At 35.7% G+C, this 11,220-nt stretch overlaps 1 protein-coding gene across 3 annotated transcripts; it reads left to right on the plus strand.

The window, feature by feature from the left end:
• Nucleotides 1-7,801: 7,801 nt before the first annotated feature.
• LOC113321012 lies at nucleotides 7,802-10,809 on the plus strand. Of its 3 annotated transcripts, XR_003346424.1 has the most exons (8): nucleotides 7,802-8,611; nucleotides 8,694-8,831; nucleotides 8,969-9,147; nucleotides 9,294-9,347; nucleotides 9,788-9,842; nucleotides 9,977-10,062; nucleotides 10,172-10,346; nucleotides 10,441-10,809. XR_003346424.1 is itself a non-coding variant. In XM_026568891.1 (5 exons), exons 1-4 carry the CDS (start codon nucleotides 9,172-9,174, stop codon nucleotides 10,248-10,250), a joined length of 396 nt encoding a protein of 131 aa, XP_026424676.1. In that variant the 5' UTR covers nucleotides 9,156-9,171; the 3' UTR covers nucleotides 10,251-10,346; nucleotides 10,441-10,809. The 3 variants fall into 3 exon arrangements, 1 of the variants encoding a protein (XP_026424676.1); XR_003346421.1 differs by lacking the exon at nucleotides 9,788-9,842; XM_026568891.1 differs by lacking the exons at nucleotides 7,802-8,611; nucleotides 8,694-8,831; nucleotides 8,969-9,147 and having other exon boundaries at nucleotides 9,156-9,347.
• The last annotated feature ends 411 nt before the right edge of the window (nucleotides 10,810-11,220 follow it).

Consider the following 11,220-nt stretch of genomic DNA (forward strand, 5'->3'; position numbering starts at 1 on the left):
AACCATTTTCGATTATTACAAATAACTCATGTCTTAAGATTTTTGGGTGCAATAATCAAAAACAAAGAAAAATCAAATAAGCAAAAAGTTATTGATACTTAGCTCCTTTATAGTGGAAGTGATTGCTTTGACGAAATGAACAAGCTCCCCATATCTCCGCAACAACAACATGGAAAAATTTTGGAAAACAGAGTGAGTCGCGTGTTCAACACGCTGTCCTTAAGACATTAGCGCCCGGCTACACTCAAGAGTGATGCTATAGCCCTCACAGGACGGATATCTCCAGGATAAAACACCCTAATACACCTACTACTAGCATATGTAGTAGATGTTCAACTTGAGCTTGGCAACTCCGAAAAAAACATTAAGGAAAATCGCGAATGCTAAATAATGCAATACAAAATATTTCCCTTGGGGGTCTCTCTAAAATATAGAGAATCCCCTTTGGGGTCTCTCTAAAGTATAGAGAAACCTGTTTCCCATGTTTTCCCTTAGGGGTCCCTCTAAAATATAGAGCAACCCCTTTACCATATAGGGGTCCCTCTAGAATATAGAGAACCCCCTTTTTTTTCCATACTTTTATAAAAGAAGTGAATTTGTTTATATAATTGACAAACTCAAGTTAAGAAGAGCTCCTCCCCTATGTGGGAATAAAAATCTTATATAGTCTCTTAAAAACAACTAAAGAGTGGAAACTCCACTATGTGGGACTAATAAGTTTTCATTCACAAAAGAAACACTAAATAAAAATCTTTAAAAAGTATTTTTACTAATCGTTTTTCCAACAGCTTCAACTTTCCACCAGTGCATCAAATTCCCTCACCCCAGCGGTGTAGGGATCATAAAGGGAGATTGGGTTGAAGGAAAGAGGTGTTACGAAACTGAGGTAGAATCCTGGGAAGGAAGAGCAAACAAGAAGGAAAATTGGCGACACAAAATCAAAGAGACACAAAGAAGTGAGAGGTTGATGGTGGATGCAATCGAAAGAAAAGAAGAAGAGATGTTGCGAAACTAATGCTAGCTCAGAATAAAAAATGGTGAACATATCACTACCAAGGAAGCAGTAGCAGAAAATAACAAAGAAGCAGAGGATAGCAAAGGTAATGTATGAATGATTGATTTGTTGTGACACTCTCGCAATAAATAAAATTCTCAAAAATACATTTTATTGAATGAAAAAATTGAGATTGCGAAATGCAAATACAATATGATGATGTGCAAGAATCTCGCAGAGATAATGAATTCTACAAAAAACAATCAGAGAACAATGAGAAAAGAGAAAGGGGCGAACCTTTATGGCGTACACCCTAGTTCGCGAATACAATTTCGCAATATGCAAATGTAAGACCTAAAATACGTCATATAAGGGGGTACCTGTTGCATGGCTCAGGAAAGGCTACACCGCCACCGAAACCTGAGTCATGGAGATTTTGGGTCAATAAAACCCATCAGGGAGAGGCACCTTGAATTATCAGCTTAAGCATATGACTTAGGTTGGGCGACTAAGGTAATAAAGACTCTCCCAGGGAGTGCAGAATCTGATCAATGAGCCGAGGTACACGGTTGAGTAAAGAGTGCCAAGGGCGTCTGGAGCGTACCTTCCCATTCTTGACAAGTCTTGGCTTATACTGCACTCGGCCCGAAGAAAACCCCACTTAGGGTGCAGTCTCGTAACCATAAACCCTATAGGTAAAAGGGATAAGAGGCTGCGAAAACAACTGGTTGTTGTTAAGACTGGATGGGAGGAGCTAACCTTGTACGGTATAAGTACGCTTCCTTGAAGGGAAAACCAGGGGGAAGATAAGGGCGGCACCCTCCATTAGGGAGCTGATAAGTGTCTTAAGACGCAAATGTCATGAGGCTTTTTACTCGCAATGGTATTAAGGATTGTCATATTTGTGCAACAATCCTGAAGAGGCAGTAATACTAAAGAAAAAGATAAGACGAGATCAATGGGTTTTCGCATGAAAGTGCGAAGACGTCATGCGATTTCGTCGCAAGACGATAATGTAATGGGGCTTTATTTTTGCAAGAATATTTAGGCCTGTTATATTGTCGCAACATTCTTGAAGAGGCCATAATACAAAAGAAAAAAGTTAAGGCAAGATCAATGGGATTTTGCATGAAAGTGTAAGGACATCCCGCGATTATATCGCAATGACAAAAGGTGGCATAATAAGACCTTTAACTAGGAAGGAAAATAAGACCACACAGGGATGAGATTTTGAAAAGAATCAAAATTCACTTTGCATATGATTGCGAAATTATACATAAACAACTGCGAAGTTGGGGCACAAAATAAGAAAAATCTGCAAAATGTCTCATTTGGATACAAATAACAGAGGCAAGTATGGGAATGAATGAAATTAAAAAAATATTATTTATCTCCACATGATAGATTTACGCAAAAATTAAAAAATTAATGATTATATTGATTAACCATATTGTAAGGAAGAATTATTTTAATGAATGCAGGTCAAAATGAAAGAAACTCATATATTAAGGAATATGGAGAACCAAAAGAATTCGCAAATGTACATAAAGGAGGAATAAATATACAAGTGTTACAGAAGATTAAAGAAAAAACCAAAGACTACTTCTTAGTTGATCCTTCATCATCTTCATTAGACTTGTTCCCTTCTTTGTCTGCATCAGAACTTTTATCTCCATCAGAACCTTCATCACCATCAGATTCTTCATCATCAGCTTCGCTATCAGAAATAGTCAGACTAGGAATTTTCTTTAGGATCTCCTCCAAGAGACAAGGATAATCAGAATGACGAATATTATGGTCATCACAAACCATTTGAATAGTTTGACTGCGAAAATGCATAGCATCGTTCTTAAAGTTCGCAACAGTGATCTTGATTTGATTCTTTAATCTAGAATACTTATCGTTGCGAGAAGAAAGATTCTTTGCAAGTTCCTCGTTTTCAGCTTCAAGTTCCTCAATTCTTTCGCGATATCTACTTTCAGAATCTGTGAGCAAAAGGAAATCAATTAATAACTTGATGAAAATTCATAAGAAACAAAAGATTAGTGAAGAATAACAGTTAATAACCTTCTCTGTCAGAAATCATATCACTAATCAAGGCTGTATGCTCAACTCGGAGACTAAAATTTACACCTAAATCTTTTCTGGCATCGTCTAAGTTTTTCGCATCCCAAGCGAATTCATTCTCATTATTTATAAGGAGACGAGAACGAATTTGGTTTTGTCTTTCGCAGAGCTCGGTATTCTTGCGTTTAGCTTCATCTCATTCAAGTTGAACTTCAAGAAGGGTCTCTTGGAATTTCGCTAAAGCCTTAGCACCTTGATCAGAGACGCGATCCTTATGATCTATGAGACCGCTAATTTTGGTTCTTAGCTCATTGATTTTCTCTTTAGAATTAAGAAAGAAACGCTTAAATCGGTTGGTTAAACCTAAACTATATCTATGGTCAATCTCTAAGAGGCGAAATTTGGATCTTAGTTCATTTAGAGAAAGAGATGAAATTTTATCATTTGAGAAACTATTTAAAGATTTATTAAGACGCTCAAGAAGGGTATCATTATCCAAGGCATTAGGAAATGAACAAAGAATGGTAGCTTCATCAGAAAGACCATAAATGTCTGCAAAAAGGATCAATCAAATAAGATAAAACAATTGGATGAATGAATGAAGGGAAAGGAGAAAAATAACATACCATAGAGTTGATTATTAGCTTGCTGAAGACTAGAGATTTTATTCTTGTACGAAGAAGAATCAATTTCTAGTTGTTTGTTCTTCTCGCGAAGATCTTTGACTTCAATTTCCAATTCATCATTCTTTGCACGAAATTGAAGATTCTTCTTTTCAAGAATTTCGCGTCTCCTCTCCAGATCTGAGGCAACAGCGAAAGAAGCTTTTCCAGCCTGCGAGAACATGTAAAAAGTATTAAAATAGAAAGATATCTTGAGTTATAGTAATGAAGAAGTAAAAAGACGAAAGCATACCAGACTATTAAGAGAATGCAGGAAGTTGGGAGTAATCGATCTAGAAACTCCGCGAAGAGAATTATCACCATCCAGTAAAGGAACATCGCAAATCGTAGCGAGAGCTTTGCAGGTATTAGTGAATTGATTATATCCCGTTCCTTGCCAAGAATCAGAAAAGAGGCAAGAGAGCTTAGCCATAGAAGATTCAGATGGAGAATCTTCATTTGCAGCAAGGTCATCATTATCCTCATCTTCCTCGTCGCTCTCGGAGTTTTCATGAGAAGGAATATTTGACGGAAAGGAAGAACAGATTTTTCTCTTATTTGAAGGAGTAGCAGTTAGTTTTTCCTTGCGAAGAGCACCTTTGACTTTATCACCAATCTTCGCAACATTGGCAGTATCTTTTATTTCAGCAATAATCTTCACACACAGATAGAAATAAGAAATAGAGGCAACAGTATACTGTTTAAGGTACTAGCCTTACCAGTCCTTTGATAGTTATCTTTCAGTTTCTGGATCTATAGAATGTCGCAAGAATCAGCGAACAAAAGAATAAAGACAAATAAAGAAATTTAAAGTGGGTGAAACTGGAAGAGACATACGTCTTTCTCCTTCTCAGGCCAAGAGAATACCCAAGGTTGATAGGAAGCGATATTCTCAGGAAGAACATTTGACCCATCAATGTAAGGTTCTTTCAGCATCAAGGGAAAAACACACCATTTAACATCTTTGGGTTGGAGAGGAGTTGTGTTCTTACCAGAGTGCCAGTCAATGTCTTGCATGAGTATTTTAGCTTCATCAATATTATCTTTCCTTTTCAAGCGAATACCCTAGCGAGTATTCTCTTTCTTCATGGAGATCAATTCATAATTTTCAAAGAAACTCGCTACTGTGTATTTTTCAGAAATTATCTCCAAGTCTGCGAATTTAGGATCCCTAAGTTCTTTGGAGGAAAGAGATCCTTTACCAGCACCACGATTAGCGAACTCCAGCATCATACGGATGCAATCCCCACTCAATTGGAAGATAGCTCGCGAAAATCCCGAGTGAGCGAGATTTTCATAGAACAGATGAATATCTGGGTCATAAAGAGGAATGGGGAGACCTGCGAGAATTTGACCTAGAGAAATTATGATTGATTGATCATCACAATGTTGATCAGAGAAAAGTTTGATAGAAAGAATTTACTTGGCACTTTCACCAGGAATGGTAGAAAGTGTGAAACCTTTCTCAGCAAGATCTTTTTGGACGTCTTTTAAGTTTTTCTCATGTTTGTGGCCACTTGGAGGCATATCTGAATATAGAGTATGGGAATGGATAAAAAGTAAGAAGATTGAAGAGGGAAGAATTACAGTAGAAGAACTTACGGAAGAACAATAGAGTTGCAGAGATGAGAGAATAAAAAGAGAAGATAAAGTGAAAAGAAAATGGAAAGAAGAGTAAGAAGAATATATAAACAAGATTTTTTTTACTCGAAGAACTAAACACCATTAATGCGAAAAGACGTGAGCGGTTGAAAAGCAGCGGTTAAAGAAGACGTGTCAAAAACACAACAGCTGGAAGAAAGAATACGTGTGATAAATGCAGAATATGAAGAGATGAACAGCTGCGGCATTTCTAACATCATTCTCTACTTCGCAGAGAAGATATGAGAAGAGGCAAGATGTAGGATCAGAATCTCGCAGCAATAATGCCTCAGCGAATTTATTAACAACACAACACAGCAGCGTCGCAGAATAACTTCAGAAACGAAATAATAAACGACGTCAGCTAAATCATGAGAAAAATGTGATGGTCCTGCGAAAATTAGAGAGTTTGCGAGATTAACATTTGTAAGGTCGCGAGAATGTCGCAAGCCATATCCGAAAATAAAGGACATATTAGCTGTCATCCACTATGTAATTCCCTATAAATAGCCGCTCAGTTGCAAAGGAAAAAGAGAGATCTTTTCTGATTGAGAAGCAAGTAAATAGGAGAGAGAAAATTTAGAGCAGTGGTTATTCTTGATTCCTTTATCTTTTCTTGTAAAATTGTTAAAAGATTCATCAATAAAATTAAGATTGTTAATCTAAAATGAGTTGAATGTTAATGAAATCTTGTGAGGGGTGTAGTGTAGGATTTCCTGCAACTGCAGATTATATGCCATTATACCAAGTTTGAAGTTCGGATCGACATTGAGCTTCATATTTATCGATTTTGATGATATATCATGCTAAGTTTGAAGTCAGAACCCTCTCAGAGCTTCTTGGTTCATAGTTTGTATGTCGTTATGCCACATTTGAAGTTCGAATCGATACTAAGCTTCATATTCATCAATTTCGATGATGTATAATGCTAAGTTTGAAGTCAGAACCGTCCCGGAGCTTTTTTGTTCATATCTTGTATGCCTTTATACCATATTCGAAGTTCAAATCAACACTCGAGTTTCATATTTGTCGATTTGGATGATGTATCATGCTAAGTTTGAAATTACTTCATGACCTATGTAACTAGTCGAAATTCAAACCAGAAGCACAAAGAGAAAGCACAAAAGCACAAAGAAACACACCAATTATCGAATTCATTTTTCATTTTACCGATTCATTCTTATATATTTTTTGGATTTTTTATATCAGAATTTCGATAATAATGTCCTAAATTTATTAATATTTTTTTTTAGATTTTTTTCGTGTCGAAAGTTCATAATTAAACCCAATACATGAGTTCGTATTAGCAGAAAGAGAAACACACATGCTTCTCAATCCGTAGCATTCAAAATACAATCTCCACCGTCAAGATCTTTTCTTAATCCGTATGCCTGGATCAAACGAAACCTGGTCCGTCCATCATTTTTCATTCGGATTCACTCTTTTTTCTTTTTTTAGGGTGTTCTTCTATATACCCCCAAAAATACTAACTATACCCTTTTATCTATATACCCCCAACATTTATCTACCTACCCCATCAAATTCAAAAAATAATTACACTCTCGAATAAAAAATCAGAAATAAAAACACAAGCCCATCTTTATTACAGAGTTTTTGTTCTTCTTCCTTCTCTTTGTAAAAGTCTCGAACTTTAAATTTTCTTTTGGAATTTGTTCACTTCCTCTACACAAAACAATGGAATGTCTGAAGCTAATGTTAGCTCGCAAAAAATCCTAATCTTGGTTTTTTAGTTCTCTTCTTTGGGAATAAAAATTTTCGTCTGGTTAATTTCTTGTTACTGTATCAATAGTGATGGATGAGGAGAATTAAAATGAATAGTTTGTAGAGGTTATCAATAAAACAATCATGATTCATGAACTCATGATCATTGATATTAATTTTATGTTATACTTTATTTAGCCTAATCTTCGTTTGATAAAATGCCTTAAAGATTTTCTTTGCAATCGATTGTAATTTAAGGATTCTAAAGAGATTTTGATTTGTGGGTTTTGTTTAAACATGATTTGATAAAATGCCTTACGGTTCATCTTAATATGATTCAATCCCCGGACCTTCCAAATGGGATTCTAACGATTCCATAGTTGATTTACCTAGCTAGGGTTTTCTATGTTCTTTCATAAGATATAATATTTTTAGTATATAATCTCACAATTAATCTCACAGTCAAAATAATGTTCTATATTTGAAAGAAAAGATTTTGTTTATTTAGAAATATAATTCTACGTCTATATATATGGTTGTATAATAAATTTTTGAAAAGGGGCATCAATCTCAAATTTTTTAATAATTTCATGATTTTCATACTAATCAAATTAAAACTACCATAACTAATTAATAGGGGTATCGTTAGTATTTTATGGGATATATAAAAGAACCCGCTTTTTTTTTTATCTTGAAGCATTTGTTTATTCACCAAACCCTCTCTCAATCACTCAAACTCTAATTTCCTATTCTAATTTGTTTCTCTATTTCTTCCTCTCCTTCTAAAGAACACCTCTCGTCCGCATATACCGCCGCTGTAATATTTTTGCTGAGAGAAAAAAAAAAGAGATCGAGATAGAAAACAAGAGATCGAGGGAGAAAAAGATAGAAAGAGTTTGATTTAAATCTGGATCTATGTTGAAACCAAGAAAAAAAGGAGATTTTGTTGTTTTAGATGGCAGAATACAACTGAATCGAAGATAGGGTGTTTACGAATTGGAAGAATAAGCAATTATGGGTTCGATTTGTGGAATTTGTGTTGCTGCTGCTAGAAATCAAGTTTGGGTTGGAGGAGAATAAATTAGGTTTTTGATGAAATTGAGTTCACAGAGAGGAGTTGATGGTTCGATATGTGATGGGTTTTGTTGAATTGTTGAAGATGAACTCGAGAATGAATTTGTGATGGGAAATAGGAATTAGGGTTCTGAACTGAGTTGATGTTGGAGCTGGTGGAGAAGGAAATTGGTATTGTCTGTTCTCGAGCAGATATTAAGAAAAAACTGGTGCTTCTGTTGAATTGAAATGGTGGATTATTGTAGGTGATATGAATGATTAAGGATATGAAGTGCTGGTGGTGATTGAAGCAACCTCGTGGTAGTGGTTTTATTGAGATGGAGGAAATTGAGACAAGTCTCGAGTTCTGGTGGCGAGGTTATTGCAGTGGTGCTGCTACTGGTGATGTTGGTGGTTTATCATTAGTCCGAAAGATGCTTTTAATCGTTACCGCCTTATATGAATGATGATGGTACGTGACCCTAAACTACAGAACCGATAAGGAAATTAACATGAACTGTAGAAAAATGTTGATATTCTGTTTTTTAATTCAGCGATATATATACCACCAACAACGGCACCAGCACCAGGAGAACTTGCTCCACAAACTCCTCCTTTTGTGGCGCCTTCACCTCCTCATGCTGAACCTCCGCCGCCTCCACAACCTACCCCAGTCTTTAAATTTAATCAAGGTAAACTTATAAAGATTTCATAGTTTAAAACGCAAGTCTACAGATTACACTTTGCATTTTGTTTAAACGCTAATGTTCACAAAAAAAAAAAATAGTCTAACGTTTTAGTATTTCAATTTGGAAAAATTTGTGTGCAGATCCGGCCGTTTGTTGCGACAAGGGATACACAGTTACTACCTCTGTTGGTGACTGCTCTGAATGTAACGAAAAATGTAAATCAGGTTCATTCAAAGTTGACCTTGAAGGAGTCTTTTGTTACGACACTAATGAGGACAACCTTTCTGCAATTGCTGCGTTCTTTATGTGGAAGGTGATGGTATGTGATAAAAACAATTGTTCAATGTTTAAAAATGTATTTGTTGATCGAGGCTGGACTGCCTCACGACTGAACCACAACATAGCCACGTTGATATTACATGTGATATGCTTACATAATATTATTTTACTTTATTTGGTGAATAGAATGGACCCATCTGGTGGTCAGCAAAGCCAGGATTTTCAAGGATGTGGATTTAGGTACGACTATTTAAGATGTTGTATATCATAATTTGCTCATTTTTCTCTGCCATTTAAAACTTATTGTCCATAATATGTCTGTATAAGACTGCCATCTTTTTCTATGTTGAGGCCAGTAATATCAAATTTTGTTTTTGGACAAATTGCTTAGTTCTCCCTGTAAGATACATCATATTCTGTACCTTAGTACAGTTTTCTGTTTTACAGAAAGGCTTCTTAGAGAATACTAGTGTATCACACTCGAATGAGGAAACAAGCTTCCTGTGTCATGCTTACGATTTCTATATAGTTTCACCAATTATTTTGTTGGGAAATGTTTATACATACTTCCAGTGAGGTCATTGACCGCTACCATTTTTAATTTTGTAAATGCAATTGAACTGAATTTGCTTCAAGTTTTGACCTCTTGTGTTCTTCCTCTTCCACATTAAAATTTTTAGGAGATGGTCGAATTGGGCACTGCAACTAGGGAAACAACATGTACCTATTTCCAGGGTTAGTCTGCTATTATTGGGGACGCAAAAAGAAGAGGGGATATAATCGCAAGTTATCAGTCTTGCAGCTGAATTTTTTGTTGTACTGCGAAAAATTGCAACTTTCTAAAGTAATTGTGTTGTTTGGTTTTGCAGACAAGAAGATTAGAATTTCAAAGTATAGGATTAACTGGATCCTTCCAAAAGATTGTAAATACTGAGGGTATATCGGGTTTCTACAGGTATAAATCGTATGATATTTTCGATAAGTTGATTACGGATTTTTGAATTTGTAATTTAATGTGGAAAATGGTTTCTGAGTCCTGTCACTGTTTGGGGTATGTATGGTAGGGGAAAAGGAGCTAGTGTTGCTCGAATTGTTCCTCATGCAGCTCTGCATTATATGGCATACGAGCAGTATCGTGGATGAATTACACAAGGCTTTCTGGCAGGTTCATTTGCTGGTGGAACCGCAGTTCTTTTCACTTGCCCACTTGATTTAGTACGAACAAAATTAGCGTATCAGGTGATGTACTTACCTGTGGTGGTACATTTTTCTATCTAATGCAATTCTTCACTCCAATGGCTAGGTTTTTACTTTCTATGCAACTTTGGTGTAGGAACGTGTAAGGAAGGCAGTCGCAGCAAAGAAAGCCTACACCTGCATCCAAAAAGAAAGAAGAAGTGATGATAGCTCTGATGAGAGTGATTCCAAGGATCTTAATGTTTTAATGTAAAAATCTGATTAGGTATTTTTGTTCAATTAAACATGAAGTGAGAGGGATAGTATTGAAACTTCTGTTGGACATGTATTTGAAGAGAGGTTTCTGAGGTTAAAACCCAACTTCGTTTTGGAGTGTGTTCAGGAAACTTAACTTTTGGTAACAAACATCAATATCACTGCCATTTTTTGTATGTGTGTGTTTAACACTGGCAGGTAAACTTGAGTGAATGTAAATGTGTTACACTGGCTGGTTAATGTGAAAGTGAATTACTTTCTGAAATTCGGTTTCAGCTATATTTTTTTTTTTAAAATAGTTTTATGCACACAACTTTTAACAAATGTTGTAGTTACACATTACTTTAATTATTACAAGCTTTAAGGATGTTATGTTGGAGATTATGACTACACAAGACAAAGGCTGTGAAAGTTCTACAACTCTAATAAGTGTAGTGACCGTAGTATTCACAATACTAATAAATGTTGTCTTTCATATTTCAACTACACAAACCAGATATTGTGAAATAATGTCTTTACAACATAACTATGTGTTGTCCAAGATAGTTCCACAACTCATACAAGTGTGGTGCAAATCTTAAACATAATACTAACAAGGGTTGTTACATACGCTTTCACGATGCACAAACTTTGTTGTTCAAGATAGTCATACAACTCCAAG

The sequence above is a fragment of the Papaver somniferum genome, chromosome 1 (genome assembly GCF_003573695.1).
Source record: "Papaver somniferum cultivar HN1 chromosome 1, ASM357369v1, whole genome shotgun sequence".
Classification (NCBI taxonomy): Eukaryota; Viridiplantae; Streptophyta; class Magnoliopsida; order Ranunculales; family Papaveraceae; genus Papaver; species Papaver somniferum.

Coding starts and splice junctions, on each gene's coding strand:
- LOC113321012 (XM_026568891.1), top strand. CDS start 9,172: ATGTTTAAAAATGTATTTGTTGATCGAGGCTGGACTGCCTCACGACTG. Junction 9,348..9,787: donor TTTCAAGGATGTGGATTTAG/GTACGACTATTT, acceptor TAAAATTTTTAG/GAGATGGTCGAATTGGGCAC. Junction 9,843..9,976: donor AACATGTACCTATTTCCAGG/GTTAGTCTGCTA, acceptor TTGGTTTTGCAG/ACAAGAAGATTAGAATTTCA.